We start from the raw sequence: 10,175 nt of genomic DNA on the forward strand, positions 1-10,175 counted from the left end.
TCGTGATTTCACTGTCCTTTCCGTGAGTCATTATTGTCTTATTTATTAACAAGGTAGTTTTCTTGTTTTCTTGTCGGAGAACGCTTAACTCCTGTTCTATTATGTAAACTGGTCTCTTGTCACTGTAAACAAAGTCAAGTCGTGAAAGTATGGCATCAAAATTTAAAACTGTCCCGTGGTTGGTCAGTGCGTCATGTGCTGGTCCTGTTATTTTGTTTCTCAAAATTGTTAAGGCAATATAATATTGCTTACTTCCTTTCTTATATAACTTAACTGCAGTTTCTGCAGCTTCCCTCCATCCTACGTATTGGTTTAATCCACCATTGAAAATTGGTAGGGATTCTATTACCTTTAATGTGGTGTCATCTTTTATTGTCTCGTCTATTGTTTCTGCCTGATAATCTGATACCTGATCGGATTTAGTTTCTATTTGTTGTTTTAAATTTACAATTTGCTCCTGTACTTGTGAAATTTGAAGTGCTATCAATTGTTTGACCAGATCTGCAGTGAGATCGGTCCTTGTTTGTGAGTTAATCATTTTTAGTTTTTCAAAATCTAAAGTTAGTTGATCCACCTTAAATTTGTCTTATATGTTTGTTTTTATAATCTAATATAACCTAATTGAACATATATATTTATTACTACAACTTTTGCTCACGAACTATCCGGTAGGGGTCGTCCTACTTAGTTTGGTTGACAGATCTTCGAACGGGTCTTCCTTCTTGATTTGGCTGACAGGTCTTCGAACGGGTCTTCCTTCTTAAATTTCTTTGTTGTTTAACTGGGTCTTCTAGGGGTCTTTCTTCTTTGGTTTAGCTGATAGTTTCACTTTCTTTGTGTTTTTGTTTTGGTTGGTTTTGTTTAAAAACTTTGGTTTTTTTTGGTTTTTTTATATTTTTGAATTGTCTTGATTAGCTTTAATTGTATTTATTTTTGCACACCCTAAGCTCCGGTTTATTTCCTTTTTATCTCACTTTTTCTTATCTAATACCTCACAGTCACTCCACGTTTTTATAATTGAAGGATTTATTCCATTAATTAATTGTCCTTCGGGTTTCGGCACGACGCAACACTTTTATTATTCGGTGCTTTTTATACAACGTCGCCCCACGTTGGGCGCCAATTAAATAACTGCGGTAGCGGATTGTGTTTTTAAAAAGTTTTTATTTTACTTCTAACTTCACAGATATAGATTTAAGTAGAGGGTCACAAAGGATTCCGGACAAAGGGTTTGCGCGATCTTAGTTTTTAGCTCGACTTTGCGGTGTCGCTTCTGGATCAAGACTGGCTTGAACTTTCTGATCTTTGCATCGTTGATCCCTTTCGGGAATAGTTTTTCTATAAACATTTCAATTGATTTCGCCATCCCGAGTATTGGATTTCGTCATCCAAAGAGAGAACTGTAAAATGCCTAAAGTGCAGGATCTGCAGAAAGCCGGGAGTGAGATTGTTTATGAGAAGCCGGGTGTGGGCAAACATTGGTTTTCCATTTAGGCAAGTGTCAAAGATTGGGATTGCGGCGGGAGCCCTTGAGATTGTACATCTTAGAAATCAATTAGGCGGAGGCCCAAGATTGAAATTGTTTTCGTTTTGGAAAGCCAAAGATTGTTTACAACTCGTATAAGAGCTCAATAGAATTGGGTACGTTAACTTGTATAAGAAATGCTTTTCTGAAATTTTATGTGGGATTTGTAAAAAACCTCATCATACGATGCTCCATATTCCCTACGAAAAGAGGGAAAATGTTAACACTTGCTTGTCAAAAGAACAAGCGTTCTTAGCCACAGCACTTGTAAAAGTAAGGGCAAGGAATGGTGGCTATCAAAACCTTAGAGCTCTCATTGATTGTGGGTCGCAATGTACCATAATTTCAGAAGAAGCTGCGCAAATATTAAACTTAGTACGAAAAAGAGCGAACACCGAGGTAAGTGGATTGTCATCTACAGACTCTTGCACTTCAAAGGACAAAGTTACTTTATCGATAAAAACTCGTGATTATAATAAAGGTCCTCTAAATATTGAAGCAATTATTCTTCCGAAACTGATGAAAGCTTTACCATTACAGTCTTTCAATATTGATAAAACTAAATGGCAAGATTATGTGTTGGCAGACCCTAACTTTAACAAACCAAGTAGGGTAGATGTAATAATTGGGATAGATTTGTATACCCATATTTTAAAAGACGGAGTTGTAAAAATAGACGGACTACTTGGACAAAATACAGAACTCGGATGGATTATATCCGGTTGCACCAAATCAAAAGGTGATAAATTTATTGTGGCGACAACAATTGAAGTTGGGGACTTAGAGCGGTTCTGGGAATTGGAAACTGAAAAGAATGACGTAGAAGAAAATGTGTGCGAGGAGCATTTATTGGAAACAACAAGAAGAGATGAGAATAGTAGGTATGTGGTTAAAATACCATTTAAAAAAGAAAAGGATCTAGGATATTCAAAACCCCAAGCTATAGCGCGATTTTATAGTTTAGAAAGAAAGCTCAGCAATAATAAAACATTAAAAGAAAATTATGTAAAGTTCATGCATGAATATAAAAACTTAGGACATATGTATGGTAGAGTCCAAAGAAGATGGGAAATATTATTTACCCCATCAAGGAGTCATAAGAGATTCCAGTCTAACGACAAAGCTGAGAGTGGTTTTCGATGCTTCAGCAAAAACCACAAACAATAAAAGTTTAAATGATATCATGTGGGGTCCAAGGGTCCAAAAAGATATATTCGATATTATGGTGAAATGGCGTAAATGGCCATTTGTAATATCGGCGGACATTGAAAAAATGTACCGGCAAATTAATGTTGATAAAGACGATCAACAATATTTGCATATAATTTGGAGAGATAATCCAAACGAAAAGTTAAAAGATTATAAACTTACAACTGTTACGTACGGTACAGCTTCAGCACCCTATTTAGCAACCAGGGTGCTTGTTGCAATAGCAGATAATTGCAAAAATCAAGCAATTAGGGAAATCATAAAGAATGATTTTTATATGGACGACCTGTAGACAGGTGCCGACACGATACTGGATGCTAAAAACCATGTAAAGGAAGTTACCCGGGAGTTTAATAAGGTTGGGTTTAACTTAAGAAAGTGGATAACAAATATCCCAGAAATTATAGAAGGCATTAGAGATGACCGAGAAAATAAAGTATTAACCATTGAGGAGAATGAATCCGTCAAAACATTAGGACTACAATGGGAACCGGTTAAAGACGAGTTTAGGTTCAATTTCCACTATGAACCAATTAAGAGAAATAACAAAAGAATAGTATTATCTACCTTAGCCAAGATATATGACCCCTTAGGCTGGTTGTCTCCAGTGACACTTGTCGGAAAATTGTTTATTCAAAAACTTTGGCTAGCAGACAAAAATTGGGATGAAGAATTATCAGAACAGGATACTCGGGAATGGAATTCGTTTAAAAATAGTTTAACAGAGTTAGAGAGCATTCGGATAGCGAGATGGCTAAATTCTCAGCACAATAAGTCGATGCAAATTCATGGGTTTGCCGATGCATCCGAAAAGGCTTATGCTGCCGTAGTGAATGCCAAGGTAGATAGTTCTACAATTATAATAGCCAGCAAAAGCAAAGTTAATCCAAAGAAGAATCGGAAAACTATTCCAAAATTAAAACTTTGTGCAGCACATCTTCTGGCAAAATTAATTCAACGGGTGAAAGTAGCGGTTGGAAGTAATGTAGAGTGTTATTCTACTATTACTCTAGCCTGGATAAAGAATGGAGACAATAAAGACAAGTTTATCAGGCATCGAACTGACGAAGTAAGAAAGATTAAGGAAATTAAATGGGGACACGTTAGAACTGAAGACAATCCAACAGATGTAGCATCAAGGGGCATTAGTGCAGATAAGCTAAAAGATTTTAAGATTTGGTGGAAAGGGCCTCAATGGTTGGCGAAATCTAAGGAACATTGGCCAAAAGAGGAAATTTAAGAAAAATTAGTTGTGAGCACAACAATGGTAATAGCAAAAAATAACATTTTTTGTGAATTATTACAAAAATATTCGTGTGTGCATAAACTAGAAAGAGTCATTGCATATGTTCGGAGCAGAACCCAGCCGATTAGCTGCTTACCAAATAGCACCTAATTCTTGGCCCTCAGCCGCTTATTTTGTTTGTTACTTATGTCTATGTCACTCATTTGTTTGTTAAAGCTTTGCACGTGCTTGCCCTGCTAAGCGCTCTCTGCCAGCTCGCTCTTCGCTATCTCCGCTTTGCGTCTGCCTACCGACGTCGGCTGAGCGAAGCTGCGCTTAGCGATCTGAGCGGCAATGTAAAGGGCAGGCAAGCCTCTCTTGCAATTTGGATGTCACGCATTAAAGAACATATCGCAATTTTATTTCTGCGCCGAGTTTTATTTAATTGGAATAATTAGTCGGCCGATTGGGGATAAAAATCATTATCTCCACAGCATATGTATTAGGGTTTATTCAAATCAAAACCAAAAAGAAAGAATTTCCTTAATTTTTGACAGTGAAGGAGATTAAGAGTGCCAAAGTATTAATAGTAAAACAACTACAAGCTATCCATTTCGGTTCCGAAATAGCTAGCCTAATTAATAAAAAGGAAATAGAAACAAAAAATAAACTATTGGAGGTAGATTGCAAAACTCCAACGCGGAATTTGAGGTTAAACATCCCTTGATTTTAGATAAGTGTCACTTGACGTCTTTAATTATCAAGAATGCACATAAAGAAACATTGCACGGTGGAATTAATCTGATGCGAAACTATATCCAGCAAAAGTTTTGGATATTTGGGCTAAGAAATTGCTTAAAGAAAAAACTTAAAGAGTGTGTCACCTGTGCTAGGTATCGACAGAATACTGCAGAACAAATTATGGGAAATCTGCCGAAACACAGAGCTACAATGTCGCACCCGTTTACAAATACAGGTGCCGCCGGGCCTTACCATATTCGATGCTCTAAAAACCGGGGGCAGAAATCCTATAAGGGATATATTGCCGTATTCGTATGCATGGCGACAAAAGCTATTCATTTGGAAGTAGTCAGCGTTCTTACTTCAGATGCATTTCTAGCTGCACTTAGAAGGTTTTTTTCAAGAAGAGGAAAATGTGCAACAATTTTTTCCGATAATGGAACCAACTTTGTGGGAGCTTCGCGCAAATTAGACGAGGAATACCGAAAAGCCCTCAAAGACAACATAAAAGTGGTTCCAATATTAGAAAGAGAACAGATCTAGTGGCATTTTATTCCCCCGGCAGGACCTCACTTCGGAGGTATTTGGGAAGCTGGGGTAAAATCAGTGAAATATCACTTAAAAAGGGTAATTGGGGACAATAATTTAACCTATGAGGAAATGTCAACTCTATTATGTCAAATTGAAGCGGACCTAAATTCACGCCCTTTGTATACAGCTACAAATGATATTGACGATCTGGATGTATTAACACCAGGTCATTTTACAATTGGAAGGCCAATATTTGGCCCGATTGAGACAATTTCAGAGGAAACGAGGGGGAACGTTGTGAGTTGCTGCGGACACCGCAACTCTAAGGTTATACCCGATACTAAGTCAGTATGGCTCTCCTCCGGCAGACGCCGCTAATATTTAACGACACGACAAAGAGTGCGTGCGAGAGAGACAGAAAATCAGTCTGAGCGTGACGTCGGGCGCTGCGTAGCCACTGCAAATTGATTTGTTCCTTTTGGCTATAAAAATGATCTGATCTGATCCAGATTCAGCAATCTAATAGATATGGTCATTATCTATGATTCTGCGTTTTTAGTTTTCTCAAATCTGCAATATTGTGGATGCAACAGATTTTCGTCCTTTGTGGGGGCGGATGGGGGTGGGGCGAAATTCTGAGATATACGTTTTATAGTGACATCTTAAAGGAGTGTGTGTACCAAATTTGGTTACTCTAGCCTTAATAGTCTCTGAGATTTGTGGTTGCCTCAGATTTTCGTCCTTTGCGGGGGCGGAAGGGGGTGTGGCGAAATTTGGACAGGAAACGGTCAAGGTCCGATATCACAGGAGTGTGGATACCAAATTGGGTTGCTCTGGCTTTTATAGGTTCTGAGATCCTTGAACTCATATTTTGCAATTGGCAAAACCGACCATGAAACCTGTGTGTTAGAGTGAGACAGAGCGAGAAAGAGTGAAATTGTTTTCGTGATTCTGGCTGTAATAATTATACGATCTGGTTCAGATTTTGCACTCTAGAAGATATAGTCATCTTCTACGATTCTGCGTTTTTAGTTTTCTCGTATCGTCGAAATTGTGGATGCCACAGATTTTCGCCCTTTGTGGGGGCGGATGTGGGCGGGGCAAAGTTTTGAAATATTTTTGGAGCAGTGACATATCACAGAAGTCTGGATCCAAAACATCGTTGCTCTAGCTCTTATAGTCTTTGAGCATTAGGCGCTGAAGGGGACGGACAGACGGACAGACGGACGGACGGACAGACAGACAGGGCTCAATCGACTCGGCTATTGATGCTGATCAAGAATATATATACTTTATAGGGTCGGAAACGATTCCTTCTGGACGTTACACACATCCACTTCTACCACAAATCTAATATACCCCAATACTCATTTTGAGTATCGGGTATAAAAATCGGGAATCTGGATAGATGGAGATTAATTCAGAAAATGAAAAGAGAATTTTGGATTAAATGGAAAGAAATAAATGGAAAATAGGAATGCAGAATATTAAAACAGGACAGATTGTATTAATAAAAGATGAAACCTGTCACCCAGCTAGATGGCCCTTGCGAAAAATAGAAGAAATACATAAAGGTAGGGACGTTAGAGTCAGAGTAGTAACTATAAAACATCAAGACGGGTTGATAAAACGACGTATAACTAAAATTTGTCCATTAGCTGGAATTGAGTCAGAAGAGCAAGACTCAGGAATGACTCCAAAAGAGACCAGAAGTACTCGTAGTAGTAAAAGGTAATTCAAATTGCGTGTATAGGAAGATAGCAGAGACATGATCATTTTGGGTCGAATTAGAAATGCAGGGTAGTTGACTCTTCAAAGTTCCAGTAAACACTAATGCTAGAATTCAATGTAGTAACTCAAATCAAGAACTAATTGATCTTCCGCATGATAAAATACTAGTACCTCATCACAGTATTCAAACAGAAAGCTACGAGCCAATTTCATCCTTTTATATAAGTAATATAAGCAAAATACCAAAAATTGTTTGGAATCCATTAACAGTACCATTAATTAACCATACAGAAGAAATGGATAAGTTAAGAAACGAAATAAAACCCATTAATACGACAACAAAACACAAGTGGAGAAAACACTTAACAAATGCGGTCCTAAAATAAAACTAATGTAAGCATGTACTCAAATAGACACCCTCAGTAAAGTGAATCCTCTGCGTAGGTCTAACGATAATTATAGACTACCAAATTGTACCTCCTACCTCATTGTCAAATCACATATAAGGCTCTGATTTTAAGAATAAAATTTAGTTTGAATTTACAACTCAACTCGCAAATGTCTAGACTTTTCTTTTAAGGTCTTAACAATAGTATTTCCTGTTCGGAATTTGTATCCGTATCGGCAGCCACACTAGATTAGTGTCAGGGGAACCATTCGATTTGGATGTCGTTTTGTTTTAAGGAGGAGGTTACCAGATCACCGAACAACAAACAAAGCAGAAGCAAAGACACGCACAAAACTGTCAAATAATTATGATTTTACAAACGGTTCAAAGTGTCGAGTGAGCTCTATAAAACAGCTCTGAAATTTTAATCTTTACACGTAGATTACCAAATATATACCCATAGATTTGCTCCGAGTTTCTTTTGTATGAATAATTTACACAAAATATCGCATACAAAATTTATACATTATCAAGTATGCTTTAAACTATTTTAAAAATCTATTGGGACTCGCAGATAAAGTGACAGACGATGCCAAAAAGTACTACTACTAGGTTTCACCCCAGCCCACCATACAATTTTATTTTTTATTTTATTCAATAAGGCTATTTTAGGTCACTCATTCATAGACAGTCGTTGCAGTGATTATCCAACTATTTGATCCCGTCCGAAAAATAATTTCCGAAAGGTCTCCCCCGCGCCGTCGATGATCTCCTCACGCGGGCTGATTTTTGTTTTGATGAGTCGGTGTGTATCGAAGGAGCATTAGCCCCATTCTTTTCATCCAACTTTTCGTCAATTTCCTTCCTGTTTTGCCACTCAAAAAAAATTCCATTCAGCAGCAATCAAATACCAAAACAAAAAAAAAAAATAAATAAAAAAAAAACATGTCAGCAACATATGTATCTAATTTGACATGTTCTACATGAAACATGGACTAATAGGCACCGTAATCTTGTTTGCGATAGCAGAGCACTTTGGCGGTCAAAGAGGTTACTTTTCACCCCACCAGTCCACCGAGACACCACCCCACCAGACCCATTGAACGCCTTGGGCCGCATTACAAATATTTTTGAGTACATTTATGTGTAGATCAAAGTGCATTCTATTAAATTAAACTATTCATGGGTGCCTACTATGCCGTTTTTCTCTGTGTGTATCCTCTGTTTTTAAATTTGTAATTTTCAGGGAACCAGCTTGGCCTTGGAAAACTCGTAACCTTGTGCTCGTACTTTACACCAGACTATCAGTTTACTCTGCAACAACAGGCAATCAGAATTGTTGAATAAAGCACGCACACATACTGTAAAGCCAGGCCGCGGCTGCTGGCCGACATACCCTTCAGAATGTCGAAGGCCAACCCCAATGACAACAACAACGAGCAGCCCCCAGCCGCCAAGAGGCAGCGATTGTCAGATGTTGCAAGTAAAGATGAAAGTACTTTCGAATGAGATTTCGACTACTATGGACAGCAGTGAGGGTGAGGTCGGCGGGTCCTCGGGTGGTGGCGTCTCCGATCTTTGTGAGCTACTGCATAACATACTGGTGTGCGTTGTTTGCCGCGAGGTTCCACAACCACACGACTTCTTTCAGTGCAGCCATGGGCATATCATGTGTGAGGACTGCAAGACCGCCGTTCTGGCTTTTGCCATCTTCAATAAAACGAGTGCCTGCTGCCCCAGTTGTCGATCGCTCATTAGAAACTACGATCAGGAGCAGAATCTAGTGGTGCGCCAGACCCTCTGGGAGCTACCCATCAGCTGCCCCAGCTGCAATGACCAGTTCTCAGACAGGAAAGATCTCTCCAGACACTTGGAGTTCGTTTGTGAGGGGCGTGTGGTTTGCTGCAAGTACCACTGCCTGGGCTGTTCTTGGAAGGGCCCCTACAAGGACAGCGTCTCACATGATTCCGACTGTGGGTTTCCCCAGAAGCAGGGAAAGGAGATCCTAGATATTCTGCTGCATGTCGAGGACAGGGAGCTTGAGGCCCAAAGCCCGTGTTGCAGCTCCATCGGGTGCTGAGTGCTAGCCGGGTGGAATTTTTCACCTTGAGAATGAAGTGGATACACGCTCAGAGGGTGTACACCCACGGACCCCTCGAGTCTGAGGTAAGGTTTTGGAGAACCAGAACTCGTCTGCAGCATACCTCTGATGATCGCTTATCCCGAATCCCCACAGACGATTCGTGCCTTTGAGGAGGATTGGTGCTGCGTCTACGTCTGAAAAGAGCTGGGGAAAAAATCACCGTCAGCGGCAGCTATTGCTTTCGACTACCCCACGAGTGTCCCTTATGGTCGACCATTTGATCCAGATGCCGCAGAGTGTCTGCAGCGCCAGCAGCTGCACGACATACGCCGCGTATCTACCGCCATATTTTCGATTCAACCGGCAAGTGCGCAAACCGCCAGGAGCTTCCCTTGGCGGGACCTCAGGCCCTGTACCGGCTATTTGCCATGACCCGGATCCAGCTCCGTTTGTGATGTTTTTGCATTATTGAGCTGACGCTAAACCTTTAATTGTAGTTAAACCTTTGATTTGATTGATTTTTAAATCGTTGTTAGAGCTGCATTTTTAGGGTTTGGGCGCCTTTGGATCTGCTCGTTCACAGCAAGACCTTCTTCAGCAGCAGCCTTGGCCTAATCATGGAAGTCGTGCAGAGCAATCGAGTAAATTAGGCATACGTTTGTCTGGTCTGTTAAGGTCGGCTAGTGTCGGCTAGACTTACCTTAACGCTATCTCGTTGAAAAAGTCCTTGACCTTTGCCAGC

At 39.8% G+C, this 10,175-nt stretch overlaps 1 protein-coding gene across 1 annotated transcript; it reads left to right on the forward strand.

Moving 5' to 3' along the window:
- Positions 1-8,773: 8,773 nt before the first annotated feature.
- On the forward strand, positions 8,774-9,430 carry LOC113567003 (cysteine and histidine-rich protein 1 homolog). The gene has a single exon (XM_026994226.1). It carries the CDS (start codon positions 8,774-8,776, stop codon positions 9,428-9,430), a length of 657 nt encoding a protein of 218 aa, XP_026850027.1.
- The last annotated feature ends 745 nt before the right edge of the window (positions 9,431-10,175 follow it).

The sequence above is a fragment of the Drosophila persimilis genome, unplaced genomic scaffold (assembly GCF_003286085.1).
Source record: "Drosophila persimilis strain 14011-0111.01,24,50 unplaced genomic scaffold, DperRS2 tig00001501-arrow-arrow-pilon, whole genome shotgun sequence".
Lineage (NCBI taxonomy): Eukaryota > Metazoa > Arthropoda > Insecta > Diptera > Drosophilidae > Drosophila > Drosophila persimilis.

Excerpts from the sequence above, each read along its gene's own strand:
- LOC113567003 (XM_026994226.1), top strand. The coding sequence starts at position 8,774 with ATGACAACAACAACGAGCAGCCCCCAGCCGCCAAGAGGCAGCGATTGT.